At 35.3% G+C, this 25,288-nt stretch overlaps 2 protein-coding genes across 2 annotated transcripts; one reads left to right on the top strand and one right to left on the bottom strand.

Annotated features, from left to right (window-relative positions):
- The first annotated feature begins 6,442 nt into the window (after nucleotides 1–6,442).
- LOC120333477 (uncharacterized) lies at nucleotides 6,443–8,976 on the top strand. Its single transcript, XM_039400907.2, has 6 exons — nucleotides 6,443–6,583; nucleotides 6,730–6,866; nucleotides 7,470–7,552; nucleotides 7,634–7,678; nucleotides 8,052–8,135; nucleotides 8,611–8,976. Exons 1-6 carry the CDS (start codon nucleotides 6,452–6,454, stop codon nucleotides 8,772–8,774), a joined length of 645 nt encoding a protein of 214 aa, XP_039256841.2. The 5' UTR covers nucleotides 6,443–6,451; the 3' UTR covers nucleotides 8,775–8,976.
- A 521-nt stretch (nucleotides 8,977–9,497) lies between these two features.
- Nucleotides 9,498–10,478, bottom strand: LOC120341866 (uncharacterized). Its single transcript, XM_039410425.2, has 3 exons — nucleotides 10,400–10,478; nucleotides 10,097–10,249; nucleotides 9,498–10,027 (listed from the first exon to the last, which is right to left on the bottom strand). Exons 1-3 carry the CDS (start codon nucleotides 10,476–10,478, stop codon nucleotides 9,498–9,500), a joined length of 762 nt encoding a protein of 253 aa, XP_039266359.2.
- Between the last annotated feature and the right edge of the window lie 14,810 nt (nucleotides 10,479–25,288).

Raw genomic sequence — 25,288 nt, 5'->3', positions numbered from 1 at the left:
GGTAATTATTCAGGTGATGGTTCGATTTAATGGTTGGAGGTACCAAAATACAACGTGTAGTTTTAACTTGCTCATATAAATACTTTCAATTGTTAATACAATAAATTATCGCAAAACAACTTAATAATTATTGCGATTTCAAGACCCTCAACATCATGAATTGATATTTTCTAGTTCTTTTGCCTAAAAGTGATGTAAAGCACGTGTAATGCACTTATTATAGACAAATACATTTGAATACAACAAAAAACGACATCGAACGCACAAAATTGAGATAATCGATGAAACCCTATAGTAACTTCGATATGCGATAATTAGTTTTCTAACCCCATTTATTTGCGAATTTAATGCGTCTCTGAAATACCAAGTGATTGGTATTGACATCATTGGTTTTCATCAAATAAATCAAAAGTGATGGCCGAAAAAAACAATAAAAAAAAAATTTAAAATCCAATTTTTTCGAATTTTATTGATGATAACATTTTTAGCTTTCTTATTTGAAATATATCCGAATATACTAAAAATTTTAATCCAAATGCACTAGAACAAATTTTCCATTTTGGGGTCCGAGGTCATATAGGCATTTGAAACCACTCCCTTAAGATATAATTATAAAATTCTCACATCGACTAATGCAAAAAAAGATTAAGTTTGACTGAAAATTCGCTCATTTATATGTGTTTGAAGTTTAACTCACGACTTCGTAACTTTCAGCAATAAGTCGTTTAACAGATAATCCAATTTATGAAATTATGGAAATTTTGTCATGTGGTATTCAAAACTCCACTATGAACAACTTTCAAAATATCGCTATAAGATCTCTTTTCAGGTTACACTTTGACCTCAATAAAATAGTCTATTATATTTTTGAAATTGCAATTACTTCGCAAAATATAATTTTGTAGACGATGAGATTTTAGTTCTGAACAATTCCTGAAAAATACTTTTCAGTATGTATACTGTCAATTTATTATTTTTCCATGTGTGTCATCTATTACGAGTATAAAAATATTTAAATGAGTAGTCTCATATTTTCATGTGCATGGTCGAATATCGTCTGTTACACGAGAAACTCATTTGTGATTAGGCAACCGAGAGCACTTCAGTTCGAAAGCGCAGTCAGAGTCAGATGTCGTTACGCACGACGAAACTTGATACGAAAGTATATTCGGGGTTTCGGGAACAAACGAACATTTTACAGGGAACTAATCCGTGCCAAACTTGGCAAGAAGGTCTGTCACGATGTCTACAAAACCCACAAAAGTGATCAGGCCAAAGGAAGAGGTTTATTTTTTGCAAAATCGGGTTTTTGGGTCTCGGATGCGAGTACCCGTCAATCTAGTCACACTCGAGTGATTTCAATGTTTACAGGTCATTGAGCTCTGTTTCCGGGCAGAGCGTTTTGCAGACTATATTTTTACAAATATATTCAACAGGTGGGCAGTGGCTTACAAGCAAAGCATTTAGGGGAAGCGTGAACGTTTTTAATGATGGACTATGATTAAATAGCCAGCTCGCGGTGTCGACCATATCCAATGATGTTCCTCATTCCCGCAAATAGGCTAAATAACGTAGTCCCTCGGAATTGGGCGACGACGATTGGGCACCAACTCCACTATATTTAAAACGAACTGTATTACTTGCGTGAAATTTTGTCATACCATTTTTTATTGAAAACCGCTAAAAATAACGCTGTGAGTGGCTCACCATATGCCACAGAAAACGAGTAGCCCAACTGCAGCAAAAAATAACATGTGACCGAACTGCAGCAAATAGATGTATATATATATATACGCTAAACCGTTAGAACCATGTCATCTGTTTTAGAAAATTGTTCAACGTTGCCAGATGCAAAAGTTAGGTTCGACCAGAACATCATCATTGAAAACGAGCCAACAATACCCAGGCGGAACGAACAACGAATCCGTTCCCAGGGACAGAAACGGAAATCGTGTAGACTAAATTTTATTATAGCCTAACAATTAGGTAAACAACTACTCGTTTAACAGCCTGCAATTCAATTATGATTACACAAATGGCAAGTTGGCAACACGCAGAAAAGTTTATGCCGAGGGCGGGGATTCGATGGTGCAGAAAATATTCAAATGGAGCTCCTTGGGATGCAATGCAATGATGAAATAAAATCTATATCCTATTCGAGAGTTGTATCCCTACGTGATAGTTATAAAAAGTAGATTTTTGAAGAAAATAGCTATCCTAATTTGACAAACCATGCGAAAAAATTCACATCGATGTTTGGGAGTACATATGCGTGCGCACAATTATTTTCGAAAATGAACATTACAAAGAACAAGCTAAGAACTCGGATTAGTGATGCTCATTTAGAAAATGTTCTAATCTTGGCTTCATTCAGTGCGTCACCTGATGTCGAAAAGCTATCAAGCGTAATGCAACAACAAGTGTCATATTGAATGTCATTTGTATTTTTTTCCTTTAATAAGACGACTGAGTTGAGTTAACGAATTGTCGCAGTTTTCGCGCGCTGTTCGCGCTTTTAAAAAATGTGTGCAGTCGGGTGTCTCCAAAATGTCGTGTCGCACTTGTTCCACGTGTCCTACTTGTATCACTTGTACCATGTGTACCACATGTCCCACTTGTACCACGTATCCCACTTGTACCACATGTCCCATTTGTACCACTTTTTCCACGTGTACCCCTTGTCCTACTTATCCCACGTGTCTCACTTGTCCCACTTACGGGTAAGGATTATCATATTTTCGATTTCTAATTTTGAATAAAGCGCGGCAACACCGTTTTTGTAAATTCAGATAAGTACGACTAGTAAATTTTGTATTCTATGGAAATTTTTCGAGATATTGGAGACGGGGAGAAATATTATTTTGACCACGTAGAAATGCCATTATTGCCGATTTATTCAAGAATTTAGTATCAGTGTTTCATTCCAAAGCTGAGTTACGTGAATTCTCAACACTGAGTATTAGAAAGATTACCAATTTGCGGAGTTTTTAATTATTATCATTTAATACGAAAGTAACACGGACACGATATAAAATTAAAAGCATAAAAAAGTCAACTATCAGCTTCACAAATATCGCATTCCGAGGTCAGTAATACTGTTCGCTTAAAATTGGGAGCTCAATTTACAAACTGTGATACAAATCCTACAAAAAAGATAAAAAGTAGCATAAAATTAATTTGTATTGTGAATGCACTCCTTACTAGTTGACGATGTGAAATCAAATTTCTGTCCAAAAAATAAAAACCAAACTGCGATATCCGCCGTTGCATGAGAATTAATATTTACTAGTGAATAAAAAGTGCTTTAATATAGTTTATCATCATCAATTGGGATGTCAAGCCGCCGAAAGGATCGCGGTGACTGTTTACTGCGGCCTTGGATTATGACAAAATTAGGAAATAAAAATCGCTGCATTGTTGCGAAGTTTTCAGTCTTCGAGTAAATTCCGAAAAATAAAATTGTCACGGCGATCGTTTCGGCGGCCGACATCCAAATACGGTTGTTTGAAATGACAATACTCATTATTCGGTGTTGTGTTCGTTGAAAATATTCGAATAATTCGACTAAAAAAACTATTTGCCCATCACTAGTCACAAATCATGTTAATTATCTTTGAATGGCAATTAAAAATCAACTTGTTTAACATTAAAATCCAAGTAATAGTTTCACATTTGATGTATTTGATCGGCGCTACATGCGAGCGTGTTTTTGTACTTATAAACGATTTTGACACTACTGACATCCGAGTTACACTTCTCTCAAAATTAATTTTCACGATTTCTGATGTTCTATTTTCAAATGCGGGTTCTGCTGACTACGGATTAATGGTCGATATTTGAAATAGGACTTCACCATAAACCGTCAGGCACATTAGAGGCGGGCTACACGTAACTGTGGAATTTCGCTGTGAACGACGCATTCTTTTCAGTTTAACGGCCTACGTCGTCGTGAATTGCACTTTGGGTGCTCTGTTTTTATTTCACCGAAAATTTTGGCTGCGCCCATGTCGGTACCTATCCGATATCAACCCGGCTATATTCCGGCACTGATAAACCAAGTCATAATTTGTCACCCATGTCATCAATAACCAAATCTTTTGTGCTTGCTATTACCAGAAAGCCTATGTTGGATGAAAGTGCGACCTGCGGTTTTACTCAGTTATCTTTATCTGGTCCTCCTGTATTAAATGTTGCACACCCTTGATTTTAACTACTTGAATTGCTTTGCAACTTAGTTCTTCGCTTGATATTTATCATGTTTTTTCCGAGTTTCGTCATTTTTTTCTGTAAACTTAGAGCAATAAGAGAATAATTCAGGTAGTTTGTAGACTAATATGATATGTAAAAGTTAATAATGTCCCGAGAAGATGTTGACATTATCTATCAAACCAAGAAATTATAGCCCCATCTTACATGAATACTATCATATTATTTTATGATATTTTTACCATTCTATTGCATTTTTCTCTCCGATTTTATATGTAACTGCAATACTTTATATTTTTTCTGCCAAGATGTTTGTTATTTTATTGCAAGCATGAATTGATTTTACTATTTTATACCAATTTCTTTTTATTTCTATGTTAAATTCCCTTATTTTTTTCATCTTCAAGTCATTCGTACTTAAGGATACTAGCCCAATTGAAAAAATACTACAATCACAATTTCTTAAATCATTGTGATCAAATATTTTTGGCGCATCCACTACAAAGAACATAAAGTAATGTTTTTGATGGAATTAGTCTGCTTTACAAATGCGTCTTTCTAACAAAAATAAACGAATTGTTTCAATTGAGCATTGACTGATTGATCATATACTATAGCTAAAGATAGTATTATTTATTACGTAATTTGTCTACAAATATCTCATTCATTGGGGGCACGTTTTCCAAACTGGAAAAAAATTTATCCCCGGCGAGCAACTTTGTCCTTTTGAGAAGGAATCGGCTCTGTATTTGCTGTAGCATTACTGATTTCCCAAAGTTCGCTCTGCCTACTATAATACAATGCACACATTCAAATAGAAAATACTGGAACTGTACAAAATCGGTTTTTTAACTAGGGCAATAGACAAAGATCTAAGGATTAAATTAATACAGTAGTTTTTATGCATAGTGAGGAAAGAATAAAAAGGTTGAAAGATTTGATAAGGGAGTGGTTTAACGGATAAGGTTTGGAACCACATGACTGTTTTGTCCACATGTACAATATGTATTTTGTGCACATGTATCCCATTTATCATACATACCATTTAACAGATGTTTTGTCCACCAACAGCTCATTTGTGAAATGTTTTCTTTTCATACATGTCGTTCAGGGGTTTTGTCCACATATATCTCATTCGCCAAATATTTTATCCACATGAATCCCGTTTATCATATATTTCATTCACCATATATTTTGTCTATATATATTTCGTTTTCCTCATATACCAGTCGTCGTGATTATTCACTCGTTAAAAAAACGACTTTTTCTGTGAGACTCTTCTGTGGCGTATAATATTCAATCCATGGTAATTAACTTAATTGTGTCTAACGTAACTCGCGGTGGCGACTTTCAAATACATTGCTACTCTAAAAAAAACATATGTTATATGCGGACATAAACACACGGGATAAACAGTCTAATAATAATTAGTTTTGATAGGTATGTTTGCAATCTTGCTAATTCGTTATCGCCATTAGGAATCCGTATTTTTGCCATTCTGCGAATTAGAAGCGGTACACGTGGGACAAGTGGTACACATGGGACACGTGGAACAAGTGGTACACGTGGGACACGTGGAACAAGTGGACACGTGGGACAAGTGAGACGCGTGGGACATGTGGGATAAGTGGGACACGCCTATTGGAGATACGTGTGCAGCCCGCCAAGACTTGCAACCCTTAATTTCGGCCCGCGAGCGAAAGAAGGTTGTCGACCCCTGGTTTAAACAGACAAATACCAGGCAAATATAGGATAAGGAATATTACCTCATATTATCGCCAATAGGAATTATTTTGGATGCTTCCTAACCTCGGGTGAAAAACGATATTTCTTAACTTAAATGCGACTTATTTTTACAGATAGAATATTAATTTCGCATAACAAATAAATGTATTATTTGCTAAATTTGATACCGCATTGAAGATGGTCACGTAACCTTGAAATTGAGGCCTTAAACGAAATTATGCACTTGGAAGGTAGTGATTTGTGTGCATATCTCTTAGCATCGCTCCTTGTTCTGTCGTGACTTTGTTATTGCCTGAATTGAGGGGAATGATCTCATTGGAAAACAGAGAATCTCGTAACGTCTGCATTTTGATATTGCATAAACTGAACATGCAGTGGAAACGTGCGTACTGGATGGAAAACTAGGGAAGTATACTTGCTTCTGCTGACATTCCCGATTTAATATTGCTTTATCTGGACATATTTTCTCATTTCGTTCAAAACTGTCGAACGTATAACAATGATCTTCTCAAGTTGTGTCTTTGTTTTGATGGTCTGCTTGATGTTCAACCCAGCAGTTGGAAAACCAGAATACCGTCGCGAAAACAAAAACTGCGCATTGCCTGTATCTGATGAAGTGAATTATAATATGGTGAGCATTGGTAACAATCATTGAGTTGAAAGAACAAATACTTGGCGATAAAAGGGGTTCAATTGAATTACGCCACCAGCTGTTTATATCTATGTAAGGAATGTAGGCTATCTCTTCTATATAAATCTTGTATCACTATATTGCAGCTTCCTGATTCTTGGTATCACATCCTAATCACCAATGATAGAGTTGAACGCGGTGTACCATGTTATGTGATCAAATATTTCATAGAAATTCCTGACGGAATTTTTGCTCAAATCCAGGGTATTTCATCAGCGGAAAAGTAAAGAATTTTGATATACGTAGATAATTTATTTTAAAATGGTTACCTACTAATCGGTTCCGCTATGCACTGCCTTATAGATCTTCGGGATTATAGAAGTTAAAAAAAAAATTCAACCTGGAATAAGCGGCGTTAAAAGCTGACAATAGCGAATATAGTCGAACGAATAGGTGAACTTTCGAAATTGGGACTTGAGATCCGAAATGGAACACACCGACGTATTATCGCTTCTAACTTTGTCGTCTGGTCAGCATTGAGTTGGTTACGGATTGAGCCAAAATTAATTTTGCACCCGGATACTTAGCTAAAGTTTTCCTAATCAAGAATATAAATCTGGCTTTTTAAGTGAAAATCTGTCTGACATTTTCTGAATTTAAGATTTATAAAAGTTGTAACAGCCGACAAATCATATCAAATCATAGTAGAATGAATTCTCCAGACCTAGGGAATTGCTCAACCGGATATTCTATGAACTGATGCTGGGAGTGGTATATAATATTACTTTTGTAACTCAATGTTTTATGACTGACGTAAATGAGATTACAAATTGAATTTTTAGTTTCTGAGTAAAGGCTTACGCTTAACTTAATTTTTTCTACACAGAGGAACAATGTCAATCAGTGAAGTCATACCATTCCGTTGGTATCAGAACGGAACTTCAATTACAAGATACGACACAAGTTTCGGTTTGCAAAAATTTTTTTCACTTAATAAATTTATATTTGAAGTATTTTAAACTTAGATAAAAAGATGATCATTTTTTGCAGATTTTTTGGGGATGGATGTGGAAAAACGTAACGGAGCGTCGGGAGGTGAACTCTTATGATAACTTTCATTTTCACTACTATTTATATTGTTATAAATTATTTTAGTTGAAAAATTGATCAAATCAGATGCACTCAGAAAACACCTATGTTGCAAATATATATAATAGGGAAATCATACCTAAAAAATGTAAATAAAAAATAATATACCAATTACCATTTTTTGACTGCTTTAAGTGCCATGAACCGTTATATGAAAAAGTAAGTGCCAAAGTTGAAAAAACCTTAATGTCAAACTCTTGATAAACAAACTTATTCTCAGAATACAATCTTTATACTATTAGACATATGTACCGAACGTGAATGCATAGAGCAAGATAGTGACATAGCTGATTAATAAATACACTTTTTTGCATTGCAGACTTGCGGTACATTTATGAGCATCCGTTTAGTTGCTTTACAGATTATGGGCATTATTTACTGTGCTTGCAGTGTGGTAGAGAAGGTCGGTATGGATTTCAACAAAACACTTTCCTGCTTTAATACAAACAAATATCAGTATAAAAATATATTCGTAAATACTCTACATTCACCAAGCCTTGCACGGACGGTTTATTTGAAACACTCGAATTTTGATTATTGGGTAGATATTTCGATTCGCAATTTTCTTACATTAAATCTATAAAATTATTCGTTCGTTATCATCTGCCAATAGTATGGATGTTTTGCCGACCCTTGACCCCAAGAAAATACTTTCTAGACATTGACACAGAAATAAACAAGAAACCCAAACCTCTTGGAAACATAGCATTGCATTCTTTTAAAAATTGTATGTCAAAAATCACGTTCCCATCGCTGAAATCAAAACTATTTCATGATATCTTAGAATTGGTTTTAAAAAAGGAAGCTGGTTAGCTTCCACGGTTACTTGGGAAATCAATTACTTTGTATGAAAAATACTTTCAATTCTTATTTTCCAGGTCCAAAGTATATATGGGCTCTCAGTCGAAATCCACACCCCACTGCAGAAGACATTCTACGAGTGCACAACAAGCTTGTTACGATCGGTGGTGGCTGGAGCGCTGTTCCCTTGTACTTATCAGGCTGTCGTAAATTTAGCATGCCAGAAAGAATTGCTTATTAAAATGCTAATGTCTACATATTTGTCAACCAAGTGTGTTTATATTTACATAATAACTAAATATTATATCTAGTATATGTAATTGATGTTATACAATGTTAAACATATCGAAAAAGTAACCCAGTAATCGCATGACCTATTCAAAAATGTAAGTTTTAGAGTAAGTTTGTTATATCTAATGGCATACCCTTCAACTTTAGGACAGCTGAATAAAATTGCTAGAACATTTAACAATAAAAATATTAATTCATATTCAGCTTTTGCCCTTTCATTTCAAAATCGTTAGTCGTAGGGACTGTGTCCGAAGTGTGTTTCAGCTATCCGTCTCATCCGTCTAACTGTAGGCTAGACTTTGACTTCAGATCAGTGCCTTTTACATGCGAATGAACATTCTGGTGAAACTCGCGGCTGGTTTTACGCAACGGGCGGCAACTAACTTGCCTAATCTTAATCGCTGTACTCTCATGTTTCTAACCGTCTTCTCCCTAATAGAGAATTCTTCACCCACATGAATAACGAATAAATACTGCACACAATGTGCTGATTGTGGGCTAACGTTGTCGAATTCATCCTAGACGCGTCGTTTTCAATATAACGATTATGATTTGTTACCCAACTATTGCTTGTTATACAGTCTGGTTCATAGGGACATAATAACGATGAAACATCATCATAACAAATAGTTATATTCTTACGCAAAAATCAAGAGAATTGAAAAATTACGTTTTATTTACAATTTTCACAATGTAAACCATGTAATCCGGGCGGACACTCACAGTAAGCAAATCTATCAGACAAGCCTTGTAAAATGCAACTAGATTTATCGTCGAGAAATTCTTGTAAGAGGGCATACATTAGATGCACATATAACCATTCGAGATTGGGAAAATAGTACCCTGGCTCGGGATTTGAAAAGAGAGTAAAGTCATGAGCTGTGTTTGGCATTGATCTTGCATCATCAGGTGATTTGAAGAAAAACCACCCATTTGGAAACGCACCATAGTATTTTCGAATCTGCTGCAGTTCATAATCCATACTCCATCCTTCCCAATATAATCGAGTTCCAAACGTTTCTTCCAGTATAGAACGAATTGTGCCAGCAGTTGAAGCCGCCGAGCTGATGAACACGTTGCTCAAGGACCTGATCTTACAAGTAGAACCATATAAACACATGAAATGCCCACATAGAACTTGTTCAATCATTTTGGTGAAGGCTCCGATAGCAAATAGTTTTAAATCATCATCCGCGTTTGTAGCTAAAGAGTAATGTAATAAATTATGAGCAATGGAAAGAAATATCAGTAAAAGATTGAAAGACGTTTCACCTCTGGTTTTAAACCCATTCGGATCCTCTTCTACGCTAACTTTTTCCGAAGCTTTTAAATGTCCAAGACGATGTAACTGGTTCAAATGTACTAAATTGTTTTCTATAAGCCTTCTCAGAATATCCAATTGATTTTTTGTGTATGTTGTTTGCACTAAAAGACAACAAAAGTAACGTTGTCATTGATTGGCTTTTTAATAATCCATGGCAGAAAATTGAACAAGATGACGACCAAATTTTAACCTACAATTTTAACTGTTACGTTCCATAACCGTATACGAATCAAAACAATTATACGCCTTACCAGATGGACACCACTCCGTTGCCAAAAATGAAGGAAGTTCTAATGCCAAATAGATCAATACGTGTTGCTTCACCCTCATTTTGTTTGTGAGGGCATCGTGATAGCTTCGTCCAGATAATCACAGCAATGCAGCATAAACTCTGAATGGGATGTGCGTAAGTGAAAAATAACAGGAAATGGCCAATGATGACGCAAATAATTAGCTCGCTTTTCAGGACAAATCAGTCCACCCTTTTCGCCAAATCTTGGCAAATATAAAATATGTACCAAAACTACCAATTAGATATTGTAATGATCACTCCAAATCGGCGTTGATTTACTCGATTGTATTGGGAACAGTCCACATAGTAAATTTTCGTTTGTATTTGAATTGATGTGGTGGTATATTACAATTAAAACGACAGTATAGTTACTGCGAGAGTCCACAACAAGCTTTTCGATGGTTTATGAACCATTGTCCCCATAATATGTAACTCAAATAAATATATGTCTTACACACATATATAATATAAATGCATTGTTGACTTATTGTAATTCTTCGAGATTTCTGTTATTTCCCACACGATTGTAATTAATGAAGTGCTGGGAGGTGACCACACGATAGTTAAAACTGATTACATCATAACACAAGTGAATGGCACAAGTGTGTGTGTATGTGTTGTATGAAAGTATATGGCGCTTTCAATAATTCTTCAATAAGTCTTTTGCGCCAGGAAATTTAAAAACCAATTTTTAGTATGCCCATATTCATCTCCTGATGGAGTTTACATAATCATCAGTGGAGGGAATAAATTAGGTATTTGTCTTCCATTACTGTACGCACGGCAGTTCATTCGAAAATGTTCCACAGTCTCTCGAAAAATCGCAAAAGCCAGTATTATGAAATCCTATATTATGGAGGTGCTCATTTAAACGGCAATGTCCCGTCTGGAGTCGAAATAAAATTGTGTCCATTAATCGTGGTAACCATGTCGATCTTTATGCAATTTTTAATTGAGGGGAAAATGGTCTTGTAATGAGCCTATTGGTCACTTTATTTAAATTACTTATCCTGGACAATCTTTTACTAACATAATTATATATATTATATCCAATTAAAGAGTCCAGCTGCACACTACCCCAAATGTATTTCTGTGTAAAGTTTCGTTCGACCAAAGTCTTTACTCAACTTTAATTGGATAGAATAGTCATATTTATTCCTACGCATACGAATCCACTAACATAAAGGCATGCCATAGAGGAAAGCTATAGTGAGCTAGTCTCGCGCAACCCAACTCAAATCATTATATTTTGTAGGCCTTTTCGTTACCCGGAATGGCAACATTCCCGAGAGACCGAAGTAAAGTGATTTCGCATCTCTGTTCTTGTAATTAAAAAATGCAGGCTTGAATATTTGAAGCTAAATTACTTATTTTATTGGAGTTATAATTGAAAGCGTGAATGTAAGACATACAATCTGAGCTTACAAGTTTATTCCCTGCGGGATAGTTATTTATTGCCCATTCCAATGCACTATAGACTGCAAAAACTTTGCAATCGAAAGAGGAACAGTCCTTGTCAGGTCTAAATCCCATACAAATATTCCTATATAAAATAAAAATCTCAGAACCGGATTCATTGAAAAATTTGAACTATCTGTACATGTGCAATGGTTATGATTCGCTCATATAATCTAAATTCTAAACGTATGGATTTTATTTGATCCGTCATATATATAACAAGGTAAGAGTATACTCGATAATGTATTGTCGATGTTAATTTCATACATGTACAATGGTAGAATTTCTTCAAGTATAACAATACTTATATTAATTTTCATAATATCAAAAGTCCATACAATCATACCAAATGTACGGAAACTTGTAGAGTTGGGAAATATCTGATGTCGTGAATGGTCGATGTTTTCTTGGCGAGGATGATCAACAAATGTCAGCAGTTTATCTTTATATAGAGTAATTGCATCTGCGTTTATTAAATGGCATCTCGTTACAAAATAACTTGTAGTACACATATTGTCGTAGCCTACTCGTCAGGCCACGTGCAGCGATGCGTAGACACGGAGATGCCATTGCCATTTTTGTATGGCATATATTAATGCTGAAAAATACACTTCCACAGCATATTCGATAAGGGGTCGAAATAATAATCTGTTCAATGATAAAAGAGGGAAGTTTTTAGCTCTCCAAGTAGTTCCATTAGGCAAGCGCAGTGGATTAGTCTGTTCACTGCATTTTTCTACAACATATTCGGTATGTCTTTTGTAATTTAGGCGTTTATCAAAATATACCCCCAACGTACTTCATTTCCGATTTTTATGACGTTTTGATTCTGTTTTTCACTCTTGTTTAATGTTTAGTTGTATTGGTGGTGATTTTTTCGGCTGAAGATTAGTAAGTACTACGGTAATGTTGATTTGGCGACCGAGATCCTAAAACCTCAATGATTGCATCAGGATTGAATACAATTCCGTGTTCCGCGAGGAAACGATCGAATCCTCAATTTTGAGTTTAATGTGCCATAGTGCGCTATCGTCGGCGCAAACAACCCAACATTATCTGATGGAATAGTCCTAGGCAGTAGGCATATCGTTTATCATTATATTAAGAAACCTAGAGTTTCTGTGATGAAGGCCAAAAATTGTATTGGGTCCTCAGATATATGTGCACTTTCATTTTCGTTTACTGTTCAAAATTTAGGCAACTAGATTAGCTGATAATAGGCGCTTCTTGAGGCGACTTGTATAGGGGAAGATGTCCAGTAGTGGGATTCAAATTTTTTCGTCAGCCGATTCCATCACAAAAGAGGGGAGATGTGGGACCTGCGACGCAAGGGGGCCGATGCAACAACGCTAATTCTCGACACCTAGTGGCCGAATTCTAATTTCAATTTCGCCATGGCATCGAGGTTGAGTCGTCTTGCATTCTTGAGAAACGGTGGTAAATGTATTTTTAAAAAGCGATCAGGCTAAGCGAATGGCATATGCGTATGCGTTGAAGAATAGAAAAAATATTCCTAGCAGTTGGAGCAGGAACGGTTGTGCAGGTGAGGATTGGCTTAAAGGATTTCGGAGGTGAACAGAAAACTTGAGCCTTTGCCAGCCAGAGCCAACAAGCAAGGCTAGAGCAATGGCTTTCAACAAGCATAACGTTGAAATTTTTTTCGATAACTTGAAAAAATTGTACATGAAACAAAGACCGATTTTACCACAAAATATTTGGAATCCTGACGAAACAGTCATTAACACTGTTGTTGAAACCCCGCAAGTTATCGCAGAAATAAGGAAGAAAACAGGTCGGAAGCATACCATCAGCGGAACGCGGCGTTACTGTCACAATGTGCGCACGCGTGAACGCCATAGGAAACGCATTGCCACCGGCTTTTGTCTTTCCTCACGTCCAATTCCAAGATATAATGCTTAGAGATGCCTACCTGAGTGTCTTGGTCTTGCTTGCCGGTCAGGGTGGATGACAACAGAAATTTTTTCAGAGGTTCTCGCACATTTCCCCTGGTTGATGAAAGTTTCGAAGTCAAATCCCGCAATTCTTCTAGTGAATTATCATACCAGCCACATATCGCTGGGAGTTATTGATATGTCACGCAGTCATGGATTGCATATTCGCACGTTTTCTCTGCACTGCAGCCACAAGCTTCAGCCTCTGGATGTTAGCGTATTTGACCCTTTTAAAAGAGAATACGCATCTCAATGTTTTTTTTTTTTATTTAAAAAGTGAAATAAAAAGCACTTCGCAAAATAGCATTTCGTACTGAACAATGGAAAATGTGATTCCTGGTCAGCTACCCATCCAGAAAAAGTGATCACTATATACGAAGTTACTGCATACGCTGGCGCCGTTATGTTGAACATTACAGCTAGATTTCTTACAACTGGAGTGTACCCGTTCGATGTCCGAGGGTTTCTTCGTCGAATAAAAGATCCAACAAAAGAAAATTATAATCCGCAACTATAACAAGCACACCGGAAAAGACGAAGCTGGAGCAGCTCAAGAAAATAAAACCCTACCAACGACGAAAACGCCAGGCCTTGAATAGCAGCAGCAACTCATACAAGTGAAGATGGTGTAATTTCTGTTCATCCAGATTCTTCGGTAAATGATGATGCTTCATCCGTAAAAAATACTGGAGACAATTTGGTGTTACGAAAAACGTCCTACGATGACTATGTTTTAGCAAAAGTATACGACGACACTAACGAGAGATGCAAGATTTTCGTTGGGTTATTGGTTGGTGGACCCGATGATGATGATGAATTTGAAGTAAAATTCATGTAAAAGTCTGAAAAAATAAGGAATGGATTTGTGTTTCCACAATTTGAAGACGTAGCTTCTGTTAGACGAGGATATATCGTTAGGGTGCGGAATGACCCCGCACCTGTGGCAACGACCAAACGCCTCTCTGGCATTTATAGGCTTATGGATGTTGATAAACATGAAATCTTACAAAGATAAAACATATTGTTTCGTTGTTTCACCCTATTTATGCTCTTCTGCACAAATTTTCATAAAGTACTGTTTTACCGTTCCATAAACTCAACTCAACTCAACCAATTATACAAAATTTTATAAATTTATTTGTCCAATAAAGTCCACAGTTTTGTATGAAGCGAAAATATTTGACCGTTTAATGCGTTATGGGCACCGTCTCACGGAATTTTATGAGATCAGCGAACCGGTTAGCATTACTGAAAAAAAACATGACTTTTTGCAACGAAACCGGCTGAAAATATGACATTTGTGTGATGGAACCGGCTGACAAAAAATTTGAATCCCACCACTGGGTATAGTACTTAGTAGAATGCAGGAGGCCAACCTAGCTGCTGTAGTTAATAAAATATTATATTAAAACCAAAAATGTCTCGCAGGTCCCACATCCCCCCGACATATTTTTCAGTCGGTTTTGTTACAAAAAGTCCCATGTTTTTTAGCAAATAAACTGATCTTTTTTAATTACTTCCCAATTAATATTTCAAAATAATGGTTAAGTAAGCATCATTATGTCAGAATTAGCAACGAAATTTTTGATGATGTGAAGGATTGTTACTTATCGATTTTAATCGGTAAGTATGTTGATAGGTATTTGTTTGTCTGTTAGATGCAAGCGATATCTCACGAAAGCGAGATTGAATCTGCTCCAGATTTTTCATGTGCATTCATCATATGTCGGACCAGAATTCTATTGATTTTGGATGAATTATGTCGTATAATTAGCGAGGTAATAAATAATTAGTGATGAGACAAAAGGTGTCACTATGGGGTAAGATCGCTGTTTTGGGGGATCCCCTAACTTTCGATCGATAAATCTTCGGTCTTTGACCGATATTCTCGTTTATATATTGCTGTATATATTATATACTCGTTGATAATGAACTTAAAAACCTGAGGGGTGTATGATCTAATGAAAACACATGCTTGAATGTTGATATTCTATAAAAATGCTGTTATTCTATACCGTCTTTCCCCGAAAATAAGACTTACCCTGAAAATAGGACCTAGCCTGAATTTTAAAAATGATTTTAATATAAGCCCTTCCCTTAAAATAAGACCTAGTCAATAACGTGAATTTTTTTTTACCTAGTCCATAGCAAGAAATCTCTCCTACCCGTTTTAAATGATTAATAATATACGTTTTGCAGTTATTTTTAATGAAAACGTGTTACGGTATTTATAAGTAAATAGATATAGATTTTCATCGATTGTATATTTGAAAATATAGCTATTCTCTACTTTGATTTTGATAAATGAAAATATAAGACATCCACGAAAATAAACCCTAGTGTTATTTTGCGAAAGAAAATTGAAATAACCCCCAGTCTTATATTCGGGGAAACACGGTATAAACAATACATTATTACGTCATTATAGAGCAACAAGACTGAGAGCTGCACGGAATTTCAAAATTAAAAGCGTGTTGTTTATAAGTAAATAAATAACGATTTTCATAGTTCCGTGAGACGGTTCTATAGGAGCGGTGCGAACCGGCTGAATCCCACCACTGAAGATGACCCTAACTGCGTGTCAGATTAGCAGAGTAAACCCCAACTGACTCCTACAGAGGTCAATAGGCACACAATATATTGTAATGCCAAATGTTCGTGTATTGTGAAGTTGCACGATCGAATTGAATCCTAATAGATATTTTGAAATATACACTGGAATCTTAATACCAGATATACGGTTGAAGTCCAAATCAGTAAGCAACATAAAAACATGAAAAAGACTAAATTCTGAACTCTCGAATGGAGGCCGGAAACTAGTCACAAATTCGTCGATACTAAGCAACATAAAGAGTAAAGCCTTCGCTAAGTTAATCGTCAACAGGGAAATTGAATGAGCTATTTTAATTGAATTCAACTTGATATTAATACAAAAGGGTTAATTATTATCAGCGTAAACTTGGAGGGAGCTGACTCCGTTGACCGCATGGTCGTATCGCTCCGTCCAATCTATACCGAAAAAAGTGTATTTTTTTGTAGCCATTATTTATTTATTGTTATGACTGTTTTTTTCTGGTTGACGAAATAAAATCTCTCTCGCATCAAAATTCATAGTTATACTCCACATTCGCTACACTAGTATGTTCACAATATCGGTCTTACTACTTACTGAATACAGCGCGAAACACCACAAAGAGCGCGAAACACCGCAAAAGAGCGCGAAACAGAGGGAAACAGCGCAAAACAGCGCGAAAGAGCGCAAAACAGAGGGAAACAGTGTGAAGCAGAAAAAAATTTTGCAATGAGTTTGGGGCACCTTGTTTTGAGTTGGATTACCACGGCAGCAAATTAAAAACACAAACCAACGTATGTAGCCAGTAATGCTGTAATGGCAGGTCTGCCCCCGCTGGTGACACATTTTGGGTACCATAATTTAGAACAATTTCCATGTGGATATGGTTGGCTTTAGGGTTAGGGTTAGGTAAAAAGGGACCTCCAGAAGTATGTGCACTAAGATGGCGCACAACCTGAAAATAGTATGTGTGTGTGTGTGTAGCGCATTCAGGTTGTGCGACATATTGCTGCACATACTTCTGGAGCACCAAAAAGGTAGATAAAATTTCGCATGATGACCTATAATCCGGTACATAACCTTGTAAATATACCGGAAATAGCGCCATGAAACCATGGCGAGAGGCGCCGTGGTTCTTTCGTGGCAGGAGGTGGTAATGACTGCGTCTCCTGTTTTGCGCTGTTTCCCCCTGTTTTGCGCTGGTTTCCTTCTGTTTCGCGCTGTTTTCCTCTGTTTTGCGCTGTTACGCGCTATTTTGCGCTGTTTCGCGCTCTTTTGCGCTGTTTCGCGCTGTTTTGCGCTCTTTGCGGTGTTTCGCGCTGTATTCAGTAAGTAGTAAGACCCTCACAATATATCCCTGCGACTTTCTAATCATAGGAACAGGCGTTCTTGAAAAGGAGCTTTACCGGGAGAGTCGGAAAGTCATTTTCCTAAAATTGCTCAGGTTTTGGATTAGTGCGGCTAGCATGGTTCTTCGCTTCCTCATACGGTAGTTTAGTATTCGCCATTCTTTTTTTGTATCAATCATTCCCGTTTGTATACTTCGCGAACACAATAAGCAGCGCTGTGTTCTTGTCCACAATTACAACATCTTTGAGTTTCGGAATCACATTTACTATATTCGTGGTTTCGGCCGCACTTGGCGTAGCGAACTTTCTGACTTTGCGTCGATAACTTTTAGCCTCGCGTTTCAAAATATGTTCATTTACTTGTTAATCGGCATGGGTATTGTATTGGAGTGTTCGTGAAAGTCGAAAGGTGCGTGTTCTCTATAATCAGTCAGTTTGTAATGTTAGAACTGTTTATTGCCGGTATCGTATAATCGTATAATAGGTAGGCTTACCGTACGTCCCGCTTTTCAGCGTTTTGTCCCGCCGTCCCGATAAGTCAGCCAAATGTCCCGCTTTTCCAGCATAATACACAAATATGTTCTCGTTACTGTTGTTTCTGTGTAGCGCAGCGCTAGCCTACTTACTGAAGGTGAATGCGTTCGTTTCCCGCTGATTCCCACTGATGGCAGACGTACCGTATCGCATGTAAAATCAATACTAATTAGTCTAAATTCGAAATATTTGTACCGGTATCGTTAAAGTCAATTCCTTCATATTTTTCGAACTGAACCCGATATTTTGACAGAAAATATGCGCATGAAATTTCGATAACAATATGGTCAATGAAGACAGCCGAGACAGCTTTAAATGTAGGAATGTAGGCCTATGTAGTAAAATCGGAAAATGTGAATTATAAAATCACAGCTAAGGGGTCGTTGTCTTTCGAGACGTCCCGATTTGAAGTCACAAAAATATGGTAACCCTAATAATAGGTACCGGTAGTGGGCAATCGTGAATTTTCCGGCGTGGATTTCGCACGCGTGCATTTTCGGGGAGCACTAGTGTAGCTACTCAGTAGTGTAGCACACGTTTTTCGACCGATGGTTTTCATACATGGATTTGATACAGATTTGGGATTCGCTATTTGATTAAGCGGCAATACAATATAAGCGGCGAAATGGCCGCCCAAAGTGGAGGAGAAACTTGTAATATACAAGCAAAACCTAATACTGAAGAAAATAGAAGTGAATTATCCGATTCAACTAATCATACAGATACTAGCACACGTAACCAATCATGGAACCAATTGATGTTAGATGAGCAAGAACCATTGAATAGCATCTTTTTGAGATTTGACAAAGCTTCATGGATATCCAGGCCAGAAGTCATAATGTTAATAGAAGAACAATGTGGGAAGGGAAGTGTTATTGAACTTTTTCTGATGCGAAAAGAAAAAAAATGGCTGGCTGAATTGAAAAATCAACAACATGTTCAAAAAATTATAAACAATGGATTATGGTACACATATGATGGCAAAACACAACATTGTGCTGATGTGAGAGACGTCCAAGATGACAGTATTGAAGTTTGGGTGTCTCTCATTCCAAACCGAGTTCCAAATCAATATCTCGCACATCTATTAAAAGGATTTGGACATATTGACTCTATTTCCAGAGAAAAAGATAGGACGGGAACATTAACTGGAAGACGCATGTGTAGGATGCATCTTGAATACGAAATACCCAGAACACTTCAATTACCACCATTCCACAGAAGCTATCAATGGGAATTTAACGTATGGTATGAAGGACAAGAACAGGAAAGCAACCAGCAACCCCAAACAAGCCCAAAATGCTATATTTGCAAAAGAAGGGGACACCGGGCTGAAGAGTGTATTAGAAGAAAAATATGTTCAATATGCAAAAATAAAAACGGCCTGCCTCACTTAGAAAAAGACTGCAAACTAAAGACAAAAATTGATAAGGAGAACAAAACCATAGAAGAATTTATGATCGCCCAAACAATGGTGGAGATGGGACAAAATGAATCAAATATAAATAGGTTGTCAACAAACAAGAAAACCATAGAAACTGATAGAGTCGAGCAACATAGAGAAGATACACAAACAGCACACAAAAATTCAACAGAAAATGAAAGAACCCTTGAAACTTTGATGTATCCTGAAAAGAAAGAAAATGAACAAAATAATACAAGTGAAAGGAATGAATTAGTAGTCAATAACCAAAATACACAATCGGAAAAAAAAGATGTAACAAACACAACTAGTGAAAAATATTCCCATTCCACACCAGAAGATTCTTCACAATTGAAAATAAAAAAGAATGATGCATCTCAAATACATGTTTATACAGATTCCCAAGGACCTCAAATCAGAAGCTTGGCTTCTGCAAATGTTGAAGAATTCTTTGGGTGCACCATTCGCAAATTGCAAAACATAATCTCAAAAAGTGAGACGAACGAAACTTTAGACACTGTGATATTGTACACAGGATCAAATAACATCGACTCAAATCAGCCTGTAGAAAAAGATGCAGATAAATTAGTGAAAACTTTAAAACAAAAGTTCAAGAGGGTCATTATCAGTGGGATTATACCAAGGTACGATTTTTTTGGAAACGAACAGGAACGAATTGCTATTAATAAACAATTAAAAGAAACAGCAGAAAATAACGGAGTGCTATACATTGAACCCCCAATAACTTTTACTTTACAAGAAGGAGAAATTCCAACACATATGTATGAGAAGGATAAAATTCATATGAGCAAAATGGGGACACAAGATCTCATCGAAAGTTGGGAAATACATGGGCAGATAAATCTAATGGAAAAGAAAGGTGAAAAAAGGAAAGCTGATGAAGAAGAAAAATCCGTTCAAAAGAGTAAAAATGAGGGACCCGTAACAGTGAGTACACATAAATTAATTGAGAATACTATTGAAAATAGCAACACCCATACAAATAATGACATAGAAGAGTATGCATTAGAAAATGCAAAAACTACCATTTAAAAAGAAAAGAGAAAATCAGACATACTTATCATACATTTTTTTGGTTTGCAACTTATTTATTTGGTTTTAGATTTAGTTACTAGTTTTTTGTTACTTTTTAGTTAATTATTCATCTCTGTATGACTTCTAATTTAGTGCTAGTTTCATTCAATGTTAGGGGAATGCGCAATCCAACAAAACGTATTGCAATATTCAAATATTTGGAAATGCAGAAAGTAGATATTGCTTTTTTACAAGAAACCCACTGTTCAAACGATATTGATAAAAATTCCTGGTCAAAGGATTGGGCAGGGAAAGGATTTTGGACCACCTTTTCAAACCTGAAATGTGGTGTTTCTATTCTAATTAACGAACACAAAAATCTAAAAATTAATTCTCTAATTATAGACAGAAATGGCCGGTATATATTATGCACTATGGAATATAATAATCATAATATTATAATATGTAATACTTATGCTCCAAACTATACAAGAGAACGGGAAATTTTTTTCGAAGAAATTGAGTTAAAATTTATAGATATTATGAATCACCAAATAAATAGCAAACCATGGGCAATTATATGGGGAGGGGATTTTAATTGCATATTAGAAAACCAAGATAAAAACACACGTTCCAGATGCATCAGAGATTGTAGTGCCCGATATCTGAAAGAAATGATGTATCGTATGAAGTTGGTGGATATTTGGCGAAATCAAAACCCAGATATTAAAAAATTCACTTGGAGAAGTTCAAACTATCTATTACAGAAAAGACTTGACAAATTTCTGATTTCTAATAACTTAATTTCAAGTACAATCCACTCTAAAATATTAGTTAGTGTTTTATCTGATCATCTTCCCATACAACTAGCAATAAAAAACACGAGTAACGCAAAATTAGGAAAAAGCTATTGGAAATTGAACACATCTCTTCTAAAAGACGATATGTTTAAAAATTGAGTTAATGCAGTATTGATTAAATGGTCAGTTGAAATCGATAATTTACCTAATCACGAAATTCTCAAGTTCTGGGATGAATGTAAACGGAAACTAAAAACGTGGGCTGTACACAGAGGTAGAATGTTAAAACAAGAGCAACAATCTAAGGAATTAGAAAAACTTGGGCAATATGATAAAATTCTTACAGATTTGAATAACTGTGTAGATATCACATCTATGCATACTAAAAGGGAGCTAGCAATAAAAATAAAAGATGAACTCCAAGAAATTCAAATGGATAAAGTAAAAGGCAGCATTATTAGATCAAGAATTAAGTGGGTAGAGGAAGGCGAAAAACCCAATTCTTATTTTTTAAATTTGGAACAATATAAGGGAAGAAATAAAATTTGGACAGAATTAAAAAAAGATAATGGTGATATAGTTTATGATATTCAAGAAATTCAAAAAGAAATTGAAGTGTTTTATTCCAAATTGTATCAAAAGAAGACAGTAGAAAGAGATGAACAGAAAAATATCTTAAACAAGTATAATGGTAGATTAACTGAGGAGCAAAAAAATGGATTAGAAACTGATCTTCGGGAAATAGAAATAAAAAATGCGCTCATTGAAATGAAAGATAACAAATCACCAGGGTCTGATGGAATCCCCAAAGAATTTTATATAGTATTTTGGAATAGTATCAGAACAATTTTACAAAGTGTAATTCGCGCAACTTTTAATGTAAAAGAAGCATCGCTATCCATGAGAAAAGCCATAATCACATTACTGTATAAAAAAGGAGAAAAAAACTGTATAAAAAATTGGCGCCCTATTTCCTTGCTAAATGTTGATTATAAGATCATAGCGAAAGTTATAGCGAATCGTTTGAAGGGGGTCATTGGGGATCTAATTCATATTGATCAAACTGGTTTCGTTCCTGAAAGGGAAATATCTGAAAACTCAATGTTTATAAGAGATGCTATTTCATATGCCAATATGGAAGATAAACCTTTATTAATAGTGTCTTTAGATCAGGAAAAGGCATATGATTCAGTGGACAGAGATTTTTTATGGCTAACGTTGAAACATTTAAATTTTGGACCAAAATTCATTTCGTGGATTCAGGCATTATATAAAGATAATTGTAGTAAAATTCAAGTTAATAACTTTTTATCAAATAATATTGCAATTCATAGAGGAGTAAGACAAGGATGTCCTCTATCCCCTTACTTATATTTATTTATTTCAGAAGTATTAGCTTGCAATATTAGGTGCAATAAAGACATTATTGGATTTGAAATACCTGATGGCTCTATAGAAAAATTAAAACTATTTGCTGATGATATAACTGCATTGGTCGGTACTTTTGATTCAATATCTGAGCTTCTTAAAACATGTGCAAAATATGAAAAAGCTATAGGGGCGAAACTAAATTCAGACAAATGTTCTATTCTTCTTTGTGGAGAATACAGAAATATCAATATTAGCCAATATGAAGGTATATCTGTCGTAAAAAACGATTTAAGGATATTGGGCATTTGGCAAGGTAAAAATACAGACGAATGTATCAAAAAAAATATGGAACCTGTTTTAAATAAAATAATTCAAACTTTAAATTTTTGGAAACAAAGAGCTCTAACTTTTAAGGGTAGAAAAACAGTTGTAGATTGTATGGTTTTATCTAAGGTCTGGTATTTTGCTGCAATTTTCTGTATGCCTGATGCTTTTTTAAAAAGGTTAAAAAAGCATGTTTGGGAATTTATCTGGAATTATAAAACAGAAATCATTAGCAGGGTCCAAATGTGTATTAATTATAATGAAGGGGGGATAAATATGATAGATATTGAAAAAAAGATTCAATCTATAAAACTAAAATGGGCTATCAAATTGATTCAAGGCACAAATGCTACCTGGACAAAATTCGCAAGATATTTCATTCAACATTCCAATGGTGTATTTGATACAGATTCTTTTGAAAACTTATTTCTTGAATTTCCAATAAGGAACATACCAAATGAAATACCTCAATTTTATAAGGAAATGATTATACACTTTAGAAAACTAAACTTAGTAAGAACTATTTTACCATACAATTTTCATGATATTTGTAGAGAATATATCTGGCACAATCCTATTTTTGGAAATCTATCATACCCGTTTGATTACAAAAATTGGATTAGAAATGGGATTATAACCCTTGGAGACTTATTCTACGTTGAAAATTCACAACTGGCATTACGAATAGGCAACAATACTTCTAGTAATATACATGGAATTCAAAACAGATTAGAAATATTTAAAAGAGATATCATAGCTAACATTAATACATGGCCCCATCTATCAAACTCTCAAATCAACCAAGCATATGATCTTTTTTCTGAAAATAATTGGAATATAAAACCCAAAACTAAGTTTCTTTATTTAAGATTAATATCTCCTGATGTGGAATCAAAAAAGGTAGTCCTTAATCAAAGATTTATTAATAATTTTGGAATTGAATACTCAAAAGTATCCTGGAATAAAATTAGATATTACGATTTACCAAGAAAAACCCAAGACTTTTGTTGGAAAGCGGCAAATTTAGCTTTACCAGTAGGTAATTTTTTAAATCAGTGGTTCAGTGATGAGGGTGGGGGTTGTGTTTTGTGTGATGGAAATATTTGCGAAACAGTATATCATTTATTATGTGAATGTCCCTTTACAAAATGTTTTTGGAATTGGTGCCAACTTGACCGAACTGACACAAAATCTGTACTTCTTTTAGACAATATTGACAACGAATACTGTATATTTTTAATTGGAATCGGTAAATATTGCATCTGGCTACATCGTAATAGTGTAAAGTATGATAGTTTGGAAAAAAATCAAATTAATTTGAGAATACAGTATAAAAGCATGATCCAAGGTCAAATTAATTGTTTTCAATCATACAAAAAAGAGAGATACATGCAAAGTATTGTTAGAACATTGCTTGAGAAATCTGTTTCAACTTGACTAAATTACCTCAACTATTTATAACTGTATTTAATAGTACTAATATTCATTACTTATCGATCTTAAGATTTTCTTAAGTTGAATCTGCTCCAAATTTTGCATGTGCATGCATCATATCTCGGACCAGAAGCCTATTGATTTTGGGTTAATTATGTCGTATAATTAGCGAGTTATTAATTATTTTTTTCGGTCGATCGATAAGTCTTCGGTCTCCGACCGATATTCTTGTTTTAAAATTGAAAAGTTTCATCCATTTAAACTTTCATGTTGGGTGGGTTGAATATCACCCCCTTCAACTGATCAAACATGATCGATAACCTATCTAATTAGTGTGAATGTTTTTCTATTTCCATGCATACCGTATTATAAAATTAATTATGTAATTACTTAAATGTGCTGAACGAATGGAATGTAATGGATTATTTGACTGGTGGATACATTGGATTACTTCAATGGAATAAATACATCTATGGACCTTGAATCAACATTGTTATATTGTTATGAATCAAATGTGACAAATAACTTCCTTCTTTTATATGTAATTTTTAACATAAAACATATGGGGGGTGAAAAATATGAATAATTAAAATTCG

Source organism: Styela clava, chromosome 13 (assembly GCF_964204865.1).
Source record: "Styela clava chromosome 13, kaStyClav1.hap1.2, whole genome shotgun sequence".
Lineage (NCBI taxonomy): Eukaryota > Metazoa > Chordata > Ascidiacea > Stolidobranchia > Styelidae > Styela > Styela clava.
Note: the sequence above shows the minus strand (reverse complement) of the source record. Positions and strands in the feature narration are given on the sequence as shown.